Source organism: Phalangium opilio, unplaced genomic scaffold, assembly GCF_054372755.1.
Source record: "Phalangium opilio isolate 3A_F unplaced genomic scaffold, DU_Popi_V2 ptg000329l_1, whole genome shotgun sequence".
Lineage (NCBI taxonomy): Eukaryota > Metazoa > Arthropoda > Arachnida > Opiliones > Phalangiidae > Phalangium > Phalangium opilio.
Genome location: NW_028324226.1, coordinates 6,977,617 through 6,989,389, shown reverse-complemented (window position 1 = coordinate 6,989,389; position 11,773 = coordinate 6,977,617). Strand labels below are relative to the sequence as shown.

Here is an 11,773-nt window from a genome sequence, read left to right as displayed (position 1 = left end):
AAGAAATTTCATTGTAGTGACAACGAAAATTCCTATAAAATTGCCCAAAATCTAATTTTGTCTCCTTATATACTGCTCCATGGTGACATTTCGCATCCTTCCCCATCATACTTGGATAGGGTTTGCCATTTTCAATTGCAATATTTCCTTGGAGTAGTTTTAATGGAGTGAAAGCAAAAGTTTCAGTGTAGTGCCACCATAGAGCAATATTTTAGGAACAATAAATACATTTAAGACAATATAGTTAATTTAATTGTGAAGAAATTCTGTCAATTTAACGAAATTAGGTTCATTGCAGTTGAAAACGGCAAACCTTTTCCCCCCAAAAACCGTTGTCGTTTCAATTTGCATTTTCTACGAAGAAGTTTTATTGTAATGACAACGAAAGTTCCCATATAATTGCAGTAAAGGTATTTTTGTCTCCTTAAATAGTGCTCCATGGTGACAAGCAATATTTCCGTGCAGTAGTTTTAATGGAGTAAAAACAGATGTAACATTAAATTGCCTTAAATATATTTGTGACTCATAGAATACTGCTCTATGTTGGTGTACCCGCACAACGCTGCTTGGGCGAATAGACACAGACATAGCGCACTCATTTACGCACGCAAACTGCTCGCGTTGGGGGCGTGATCGAGTGGGCCGTCATAATTATGACACGTCACCTTAAGGACGGTTGGAAATTTCACGACTCTGCGTAACGCTGGCTAAAATAACCCGAATTAGGTAATTCTGAGAGAGCGGTTGCTCTCTTAGATAAGACCTCATACTGCGTTTAATGTATAAGGGTGGTTTTTTGATTCGATGTAACTTTTTTCCTATCATGGTTACTGCTTTGAAAAAATTCCACTGAACTAAAATTCGGACCTTTAATATGTGGTTAAAATTTCAAAGAGATCCCTCCATTAGTTTTTATTATAGAAAATAAAGTTGCTAAGGGTGGTTTTCATTTCAATAAAAAAATTCAGACATTTTGGCAAAAAAAGGGAAATTTTCCCATAGGAATAACATGGGAAATGTTTGCTGTGATAGCCAAATGGTCTCGACCATTTTTTGAAGACTATTTATTCGATAGGTCTGAAAATGGTTTTAAATGAAAGGTTGAACATTTTTCTGGTGCCTTTCGAAGTTTTATTGAAAACAATTAATATTAAGTATTACTTTTTGTACTTTTAAGCACATACTTAAACTTACGACCTTTTATTCTGTTGGACTTACGTGGTATAATCCTAGCTAAAATCATAGAGAAACGTACTGTTGGACTTACGCTGTTTTACCGCTAATATAGCGAAGTTTTTTGTTTACTAAATGCGTCGTCCGCTCTGTTTATGGACGAGCTTAAGGCGAATTTTTCCACTTTTCATCTAAAAGAAGGGGTTAATCAGTCCCAATTTTATTTTATTCTCGTAAGTTAAACTTCATTATAATTTAATACAAAAGAATTTAAAGTTAAGATTTAGCCGATAATTTTTAAATTCACTGATTTCACTAAGCCTCGGTCAAAAGTTCAAGACAGGCTGATTGTACTATTGTAGACTAGAGACCAATTGGCCGTGTTGCGTTCGTTTTAAGGTGTTTCACCTGGTGCCATTGGCCAACGATAGCCGCTAATTAGGTAATTAGTTTAAATTAAATCAATTTTTGTTGTTTAAAGTAGATCAATGCAAACTACGCACAAGGGTTCGTTCCCTGGTTTCTCGACTGGTGCCGTCAGGCAACGGTTACCGCTACGAAGATACGTTTTTTACTGGTAAAATAAATAATAGGTTCAATCACACTATCACTAAACCCTGTCACCAAATCAACCAATATTTTTAATTCAGGTTCTTCCAATCATTTGTACTAGGTAACAATTGAATTATTAATTATTTTGCGCCCATTCTAACGTTACCTAAGAAAACAATAAACAATGGCCAGATTGCCAACGATAAACGCTACAGAGATTATGTCTGGTGCAACCGCCAACGGTAACCACTGCGTAGATCATTTTGTTTGTTTAAATAAGTGGTAAAATAATTGATAGATTAAATCACACGATCACTAAACCCTGTCAACAAACCAACCAATGTTTTTATCCCGGCTCTTGCAATCATTTTTATTAGGTAACAGTTACGTTTTTAATTACTATTTATAACCGCTATTTAGAATAAACCCTTTGGTTTAAATTAGATACATTTTTGATGTTTAAAGTAGATTAATTCAAACTACGCAGAAGGGTTCATTCCCTGGTTTCTAGACTGGTGCCAGCAGCCAACGGTTACCGCTACGAAGATACGTTTTTTGCTGGTAAAATAAATGATAGATTCAATCACACTATCACCATCACTAATTCCATTAAAGGGATGTACAGTGTGTTAATTAATTAATATAAATTTTGGATAAATATGTAACACACTATCATTATTAAAGGAATAGCGACGTGATTTAAAAATTATCTCAAATCTAAAGAAAACCTTACTTTTTTGAGAGTTTAAATTCTTCTGATTCCAAAAATATGCTTGATAAATATTTAAATATGAGGGAAAACAGAAAAAACACTTCAAACATTTGAAATTTGGGGGGCAAAAGGAAATTTGCGGAGAATATTTTTGGCGGGTTTCTCTCCTTGATACGTCACTCACGGCATCTCGCGGGAAAGCCACGCGCGAGCGCACGAGACTCCCGAGTCTACTAATGCTGCGCGAATCTGAATAAAATAGGCTTAACAAGGCGCGGAGACACTAACAGGCGTCACGTGAGCGATATCTAGAGAGAAAATTTCTCCTTACTACGTCATCAAACGAAACAAAATTTTAACTAAGCCTTTTCCAAACACAATACTTTGATTGCAATTTTCTAAATTGCTTCGAAACCAAATAAAAAAGTAAACATATCATATTAAACTAGATTTTTCAAGGATTTTTTTCGCATATTAAGTTTGTGGATGACGAAAATTATGTCACTAACACTTTAAATTCCTGAAGAGAGGGAAAAAAAGGTTGAAATTAATTTTTTTTAAATTTAAAAAGCAAATTTGGCGCAGAAAAAACCCAGCACCTGAAGCCTGTCTTATAAAATTTTCACAAGATGATTCGTTCAAGAATGTCTAGAATTAAGTCGCAATAATAGAAGTAATAAATATTTCACCTAAGTCAGCTGATTTGGCCAGGCAGGGCATAGCCCACTCGATCCATGCTCACGGACGCAGCTCTGCATCTTGCGTCGTATTACGCGTGATCGAGTGGGCTATGGGCAGGGTAAACAAATACGGGGCTGCCAGGCTGTCTCTTATACCACAATGATGGTCATTATCCTTTACGAGAAATGCTTCCTTGTCCAGTGTGGGAAATAAGGCGGTGGCACAGGGCAAATGACCAGTTTGAAAATTAAACCACGGGACCACTAAGAAAATTCAAGGGTAACCAGAGTCCAGACATTAACTGAAAAAGTTTAATTGTCCAATTCCTAAGTTAAGCATACGACGTGACCAGGTCAATTATTATTATATACATAGTTTACAGGCGTGGAGGATTCCTACCACTAACACAAGGAGACCAAGCAACAAAGAGTGTAAAATCGTCTGCTATTTTACACTCTAAGTTGCCAGGTCTCCTTGTGCAAATGGTATGAATCCTACACGCCTGTAAACTATGTATAGCGCGAGCAGCTTTCGTCCATGAGCGCGGATCGAGTGGGCTATGCTTGCAGGCAGAAACTTTGTCTCAGTTAGACCAAAGAGGGTAGAAAGAGGGGGAGTAGAAGCTAGCGGCTTTGGCAAGGCATTTTGGGTGTTCTCGCTTTTCTTTTTTATTTATTTGTTATATTTTCCTCCTAATATCCGGTTCACCGTATTTCAACCAATAAGAGGGCAGAGAAAGATGCGCGCGCACACCGGAAGCTTAGAGGTAAACTTTCAAAGCGAGAACACTCCAGCCAAGCCTTCTACTCCCCCTCTTTCTACCCTTTTTGGTTAGACTGCTACAACGAAAACCGAAAACTAGTAACATAAGTCCAAGCCAGTCATCTGAAAGACTCAAAACGATGACTCTGATTCTTCTGAATTTGAAATATCAGTAGAAATCATTCTAGATAATCCTCAGAGTTATTTTAAATATTTTATTACTCAAAGTCAGAGGATAAAGAAAGGCCAAAATAATTTTAGTATGGAAATTTGATGTTTTCAGTGATAAATTAATCTCATTGGTGATAACTGATTAACTGGTACCTGAAACCATTAGTAACTAACTAGCAATATTAGGTCCCTTATGCTTACGCTCCCCTATATTTATGTTTGTGCTTAGTGCAGATTTTGAAAATGCAACAGTTTCTTAACAATCTTAATTAAAATGAAGACTGAAGGAACAGATATTAATAAAAAATGTCTTCGTGGACAAAGACTAGAAAAAGTAAATGATAAGAGAACAATATGGAATGACCGAAGTAACAGATATTAAATTTTTCAGTTTAAAGACATGATTATAAAGCATTAATTATTTGAAAAAAAATACTTATCTTCGTTTTTTTCACCAAAATTACATTTCTTCAAAAATTTTGTATCATGAAATTTTCCATTCTTTTCAAAATGGTTCGTGTCAAAGCTTTACTATATAACAGATACATGCGACATCGTTTATATTTACAGCTAGATTTCCAGTGTGGTCCATGATAGAAACAGTTCCTCGTTAGTGATATTTAAAAGGATTGCAGCTTTTAATTTGAACTACGATACGTTTTAATACTGGAAACTAAACCCAATAGTGAAATAAATACACAGCCCACCATTTTGTCGGTGTCCATTTACGTGTTTCGTGTTGTACGTTTGCTCTACAATGTGTTCCTCATAAATAGCAAGTCGAAGTCGTACCAAACTAATTCAATCACAACTTTTAAAACAGTTCTCATGCACTCAAGTTTCTTGTTAACAATATCTTTTATCCAAATTTTGATGATTGATTTATAAAACATTTTAAATCGTCGACCCAAAAAATGGGACCCAATCGAATCGTGGTCGTATAAATGCAGGCGCAAAACCAAAGCACCCTAATGTGACGTTTAACATGTCAATCATGATGAAAGATAAAATTTCTTCCTTCGGTTGCATTTAGTCGTTTTAATTTCGAAAAGAGGAACCTTTAAAAATAAACCATATCCATACTCGGATATTTATTCTAATCCTTTTCATTCGAAAACTGTTAATACCAAAAAGGATATATCGAATGAATCTTTCTTTCGAAAACAATGCTGCCAATGTAATTTTGGTGAAAAAAACGAAGATAAGTATTTTTTTTCAAATAATTAATGCTTTATAATCATGTCTTTAAACTGAAAAATTTAATATCTGTTACTTCGGTCATTCCATATTGTTCTCTTATCATTTACTTTTTCTAGTCTTTGTCCACGAAGACATTTTTTATTAATTTATTAAGGTTTTTATCATAATTTTTGATCGTATTTTAAGTGAAAATGTTTGTTTATTAATTTTTATTTAAAATAGGCAATGAAAATCTGCGCAAATCAAGCTAAACCCTGGGTTCGTAAATTGCGTCAACGAGGTTAGGCTTAGTGTGGCGAAGGCCTAGCGTTACTTGTTAGTAAGTACTATGTTTCAAGTTTTCAACTTTCAAACTCTAAATCAAGAGTATAGGGGTTACAAGTTTATTTATGAAGCCGTACAAAATACAGCCTTGGGGCGTTAACGTGGTGAAATTTCCTAGGCAGTATTGGATGTTGCGCTATTTTGAGCGTTAAACTTTTGGCCTTAATGATTGCTTTGATCTTGGCGTCGGGGAAAAACTTTACTTTAGCTCGCACATTCAAAATACAGTTTTTCCAATAAATATCATTTATTCAAGGTTAATTATAGTTTAATTAATTACATTTATGTCGCGGAAACTATTTTAATCAATATTTTCATGACCATAAAAACCCGAGTAGTTCCTTCTTCCTAGCCACCAAATACCATAAAATATCTAAAAATAGAACCTAACCTAACCCAACCCAAACTAACCCAACCAAACCAAACCAAACCAAACCAGACCTAACCTAACCCAACCCAACCCAACCAAACCTAACCCAACCCAACCCAACCCAACCTAACCTAACCTAACCTAACCTAACCTATAATATGAAGGGTAAAATATAGAAAAACTTGGAAAATATATATTTTAATTCATTTCCGCACCTTAATTTTAACAAATTATCCTATAATTAACCTTAAATAAATGGTATTTATTGAAAAAACTGTATTTTGAATATGCGAGCTAAAGTAAAGTTTACTCGGCCTCGGTTTGGCAAATGTAAGGTTAGTTTCTTTGAGCTGGAGGTAAATTTTCTGTTCTGCGAAACGTTCAGAATCACCTTTCAGATTAATAGTTGAACCCCTGTACATCCTTAATTTGTCAAAAGTTGTTGATAGATTAAGAATGCAATTTTTACAATGCGGAAATTTATTGTTAACTGACCCTTGTTTTAAGTTTCCTTTATTTATTGAAAAGTTTTTGTAACATATTGCTTTCTCATTTTAAGCCACTTAGTTGGCTGGAATGTTTTTAACTTTCGTAGAAAACGTCACAGTAAGAACATTTTTGAAAGATCAATCTGAATAGTTTCAATTAACTTAAGTTATTGCTAATTGGCCTATCAAGTGAACCGTTTGCGCCAAAGTATTTCAGATTGGCACAATCTGTGTAGTTTAGTACTTTACCTTGAATGTTTTTGGCGAGTTTGATAGACTTTGTTTGTTAATTACTACCTTTGAAGAAAACTTAAGCCTTAGTTGATTTTATATTTTGGTTACCAAACTATGGAGGCAATTCTTCAACTTTTTAAGCTAGTTATCGCTGCTTTTCCCTCAAGGTTTGATGACACCTATTAATAATATATCTATGGTGTAAATATAGGTGTCAGGCCCGTTTGTTTTCACCGTAACAGCTCTATTTGTGAAGTTACTAGTTATTTAGTCGTATCGAAATTCTTTCTGGGAAAGAATTTAGAAGTTTAGTTTGGGGATTTAGATTAGATTGGAATCTTTCAAATTGTTAATTTTTAGCTTTAGTCTTTCATTGTAAAGTGGCACAGTATTCATGATTAACATTTATGTGGTACTTTCTAAATATTTGAAATTTATCTTAATAGATTTTGGAATCGTCTTAGTTAAACTTTCTAGTCAATTGTAAAATGAATTTTTTGTGTTCCTACTATTCAATCTTCATAGTCGGTTTAAAAGTAACTCAAAATGATTATTTATACCCTTAACTGCGAATATTTCTAGATTGACGCAAAAACTTAATAATAGTGATATAATATTTTTTGTTCTAGTTATGTTAAATTACTATATTATAATATTTGAAAGTATAATTAATGTTATTTTAAAATACTTGTGCCATGGAAGATGATAGTAATTTTAAATTGTATTACACTGTTTGAATTAAAAATATTTTGTTTTATTTTAGCTATTATCTGTTTCCAGAGAAGCAGTTCATGTTGGATTCTAGAATGGATAACTATTATTTGACAAAATAGCATGCAATATTAATCAGGTCAATAAACCCAGTACAATTCTATTCTTAATTCGGGTCTACACTTTGATTTTATCCGTTGAAAGGGAATCTCATTACCAAAACTATTTAGACAGCGTTTGAGACATTTAGGCAATTATTAGGGTATTTAGTTTATTATTTATTATTCTATTTATTGTTAGAAGGGAAGCGCTTTGTGTCCTTTAATTTTTAGGGATTTTTCTTTTCGCCAGGACATGAATAAAATCTTAAATATGGAATAGGTGAACACTGGTCCTAGCCCTCCCTTTTGAGAATAATGAACGCGTAATCAGGATTTCAAGGGTGAGATTCCCTTTGCGGTATTAAGGTATCTAGTTATATTTTTAGAGGAAAGGCGTTTGGCAACTCGTTGAGGGAGTTTTGTAGGATCTAAATAAATTTCTGATTTAGGTTTAAGGTAAGGTAGAAGGTTGCTTATATGCTTTGTCCTTTAAAAGTAAACACGATTTTAAGCGGGTTTAAGGCGAGGCTTAGCTTTTTATGGTATTCTTTCCCTATTAATGTTACGAGTGTGCTATTTATGTCAAATAATAGTCATTTGTCTTATGCCGGAACCTTTAGCGTCGTATCATGCGAGAATACTCGAGTAGATGTCCGTATTAAGGTAATTAATTTGATATTATGCGTGTGCCATTTTTTCCAAATATTAATAAGAATTTTTCTTGCGCAGGAACAAGTGGACGTCAGCGAGTGGACTTTCATTGGCAATCCCATGCTAAGGACGAAGTTTCCTGGTTTTGGGGGCTCCACAGCGGGCTTTAGTTTAAATTTAATGCTTCCCGAATTGAACAGGGAATCGTTAAATTTAAATTGGGCCCGCAAGCCTGACGTTTGGCTTGGTAACTTGTGGTCAATAAAAAGTTTCGTTATTAGACTAGGGCCAAAAAAACAATCGATCTACTTAGAACCATTTTTTTTACCTTTTTTTGCTTTTTTATTAAAAAATTTCTATTTTTTATTTAAAATTATTAATTTTTTTTATAAAAAAAATGTTTTAATGTCTCTTTTTGTTCTATTTTATTAAAAAAAAGCCTTAAAGGGGCAAAAAAAACCTCCCCAAGTCCAGACATTAAAAAATTGAAGCCAAGTCTAGTATCGTAAAAATTTAAAGAAAAGAAAGAACGAGGTTTAAGGCAAAATTTATTCAATAAGAAACAAAAAAATCAAGTGTTTACAAAAATTTCGAACAAAAAAATATTAAAGAGTTATATAAGTTAAAGTTTGACCGCAAAAAAGTAAAATAAGTGGTTTCATGTAAAATTTGCAAGTAAAAAAGATGTATTTTGTGTCTTCTAGCTTCGATGATTTTCTCCGTATCTTCGAGTCGAATGATGAGAGAGATTGCCAAGTCCGGAATCCAACAAAGCTTGTCATCGGGAATGATACATAGCAAGTCCAGAACAGCGGATGTCATCGTGCAACGTCAATCAAACAAAGCATGACATCTTGAATGATAAGTCTCGGAACGACCTGTCATCAGGAATGAAATGTCTCGGAATGACCAGCGACAGAAAAATCCAAGAATATCAGCTGAATCTATAAATGAAAACATATTAATAACACATTTTAAACTATTGCCTACTTTTGGGCCCAACAAAACGGATTTAGATAGGAAAAAACGTGTCCTTAATTAAAAAAAACTGGCTACTAAATATATTAAGTGAGACGAACCAACTAATTGTCACCCTGGATTAAAGAAGGCTTGACTACCGTGATTCCCACCCTGAACTAAATAAATACTCTGGCTAACTAATTATTACCCATAATTGGGTAGAACATAATTTTAGGAAAACCTGCCGTTTAATTTTAAATTAAATTATGTAATTTAAAATATCCCCTCAACCAGAAGTAAATAGGGGGAAGTACGTATCAAAGGGGGTTTCGAGAGGCGTCGAGTTATGGTATTTTTCGCGCCTTTCCGCAACCGCGTTTTTGGCGGGAACTCGCGGATGAATACATTTCCCCGAAACTATTTTCTTTTCCTCTGCTCCTGAGTCAAGTCGGCTCCGTACCTTCGCTCTGTAGTCGGCCCGGCAAGCTACGGACCGGGACCGGGTCCCGGGAGTACGGAGTCGACTGCCTGGCCCTAGTAACAGCGTAAAATTTTATTCGGCCTGATATCCTGTTTTAGTGCATTTTTAATAATAACTGAATGTTTTCTAAATAAAAAAATAGAATAATAAAACTAAATATTTACTGGTTATATTAATTTAGATGTGATTAGAATCAGAATGATCAGATGCGTAAAATTTTAAAATGAACTTAAGCCTCTGCCTAAGCTTAACAACACAACTAGCCTGAATAGTGAACTTTATTACCGAGTGGTGGCGCATGATAGAAAATTTCCCTGGATAAGTTGCCTCACTCTCATTGGACGAATTCAAATTTTGGGCCGCAAAGCGTGATTTTACAATAAAGGGACGCCTTACACTAGCTAAAGCTAGAGAAACGTACTTCCCCCTATTTACTTCTGCCTAAACTTATTTTAGGAAAACCTGCCATTTAATTTTAAATTAAATACGTAGCTTAATAATGAAAATAATTTAAAATATCCCCTAAATTAATTTTAGGAAAACCTGCCATTTAATTTTAAATTAAATACGTAGCTTAATAATGAAAATAATTTAAAATATCCCCTAAATTAATTTTAGAAAACCGGCTATTGATTTAAATTAAATTGCGTGCCCATTTTAATAGCTTAATAATTTAAAATATCCCCTAAATTAATTTTATTAAAACCTGCCATTTACTTATTTAAAACTATTGCCACAGGTAGAACTGTCCTCGTGTCTTAAAATTATCTCTACGGAACTTGATTTTCGAAAATCTGTCGCTTTGTCTCTAAATTAATAATAGGCCCTAAACTAATTATATTAAAACCCGCTATTTATTTTAAAACTATTGCCACAGACAGACCCCGTAAATAACTAAGGTTTAAATGGGGCAAGGCTTAGGGCAACTGTCCACGTGTCTTAAAATACTCTCTTCGAAACTTGCTTTTAGAAACTGTCGCTTCATCTCTAAATTAATTAAAAATAGCCCCTTAACTAATTTTAGGAAAACCCGCTATTAATTTATTTTAAAACTATTTCCACAGACAGACCCCGTAAATAACTAGGGTTTAAATGGGACAAGTTTGGGGGATGAGTTTGGATTATTGTAAAGTTAGGCTTACGGACTGTTAAAGCACGATAAGGTCAAGCAATGTCCGCCAAGTAAGTTGAAGAGCTTCGAATTCAGCTTGCATCCTCGGGAAAAACGATCAGCGAAATGGCGGAACGATCAAGAATACACTTCAAAAGCCGGGGTCACGATCAGCTGAGCGGGAAAGGTTTCTCCAAGCGACCTCCTCGACAGCTTGCAGGCAACGAATGAACCGGCTAACCCGTAACGATCAACTGAGCGGGAAAGCGTTTTCCAAGCGACTTTCCACGGCGGCTTCCAGGAACGAATGAACCGGCTAACGCCTAACTTCTAACTAAGCAAATTTCTAACGTCGAGAGGGCGCTAAAAGCTCCTATGCACGGACTCGGGTGCGCCATACCACAGGAACGAAATTCAAATAGCTGAACACCGCTAGGCCTAAATGAATGAACGCTAGACCTAAATGAATGAACGCTAGACCTAAATGAATGAACGCTAGGTATACTACCTACCTATTACCTATTACCATTAACATCTGTCGTGACGTCACAAGTCAATTACCTCAGTGACGTGTCGTGGCATGACGTCATAGGTCATGTGACTTGACGTCATACGTCACGTGATCTGACGTCATGTGGCACGTGATGCTACGTCATATGGCACGTGATATGACGTCATATGGCGCGTGATATGACGTCATATGGCGCGTGATCTGACGTCATAAGTCAAGTGATCTGACATCATAGGTCACGTGATATGACGTCATAGGTTTCGTGGTCTGACATCATAGGTCACGTGATATGACGTCATAGGTCACGTGACCGGGTTTGATTAATCCGTTCACTATCACAAAAACACTTTTATGTAACCAGCACTAGCAAAAGTAAATACTATAAGCATTAGTTTTGTGTGGCTACTATGTCAGCTTCAGTCCAATGCATTTCGAATAAAATCATTCATTATAACTTTGATACTATATTCAAAATATTCATTGGATAAAGTCAGTTATTCTGACTGTTTATTAAGAGAGTGTCACGTGTCTCACGTCAACATACTTGACTCACGGCTCTACTATGTTGGGAAAACATTTT

General features: G+C 35.0%; 1 protein-coding gene and 1 long non-coding RNA gene across 24 annotated transcripts; one reads left to right on the top strand and one right to left on the bottom strand.

The window, feature by feature from the left end:
• Positions 1–1,265: 1,265 nt before the first annotated feature.
• LOC149610600 (uncharacterized) lies at positions 1,266–2,403 on the top strand. Of its 23 annotated transcripts, none has more exons than XR_016376798.1 (6): positions 1,266–1,406; positions 1,494–1,572; positions 1,658–1,750; positions 1,847–1,967; positions 2,024–2,102; positions 2,194–2,403. XR_016376798.1 is itself a non-coding variant. In XM_089859597.1 (6 exons), the coding sequence occupies exons 1-5, from the start codon at positions 1,329–1,331 to the stop codon at positions 2,026–2,028; spliced, it is 249 nt and encodes an 82-aa protein (XP_089715723.1). In that variant the 5' UTR covers positions 1,275–1,328; the 3' UTR covers positions 2,029–2,102; positions 2,194–2,403. The 23 variants fall into 23 exon arrangements, 10 of the variants coding, with proteins under 10 accessions (XP_089715723.1, XP_089715725.1, XP_089715724.1 ...); XR_016376790.1 differs by adding an exon at positions 1,824–1,846 and having other exon boundaries at positions 1,918–2,102; XR_016376791.1 differs by having other exon boundaries at positions 1,824–1,967.
• On the bottom strand, positions 1,410–1,750 carry LOC149610601 (uncharacterized). Its single transcript, XR_016376803.1, has 2 exons — positions 1,677–1,750; positions 1,410–1,607 (listed from the first exon to the last, which is right to left on the bottom strand). It is a non-coding gene; the product is annotated as an uncharacterized LOC149610601 (long non-coding RNA).
• Positions 2,404–11,773: the final 9,370 nt, after the last annotated feature.

Bases quoted from the DNA above. Each gene is read 5' to 3' on its own strand.
- LOC149610600 (XM_089859589.1), top strand. From the start codon at position 1,329: ATGGACGAGCTTAAGGCGAATTTTTCCACTTTTCATCTAAAAGAAGGG. The intron at 1,407-1,657 runs GTAAGTTAAACT...TGTTTAAAGTAG, and splicing joins CCCAATTTTATTTTATTCTC to ATCAATGCAAACTACGCACA. The intron at 1,751-1,823 runs GTAAAATAAATA...TTTTTAATTCAG, and splicing joins CGAAGATACGTTTTTTACTG to GTTCTTCCAATCATTTGTAC.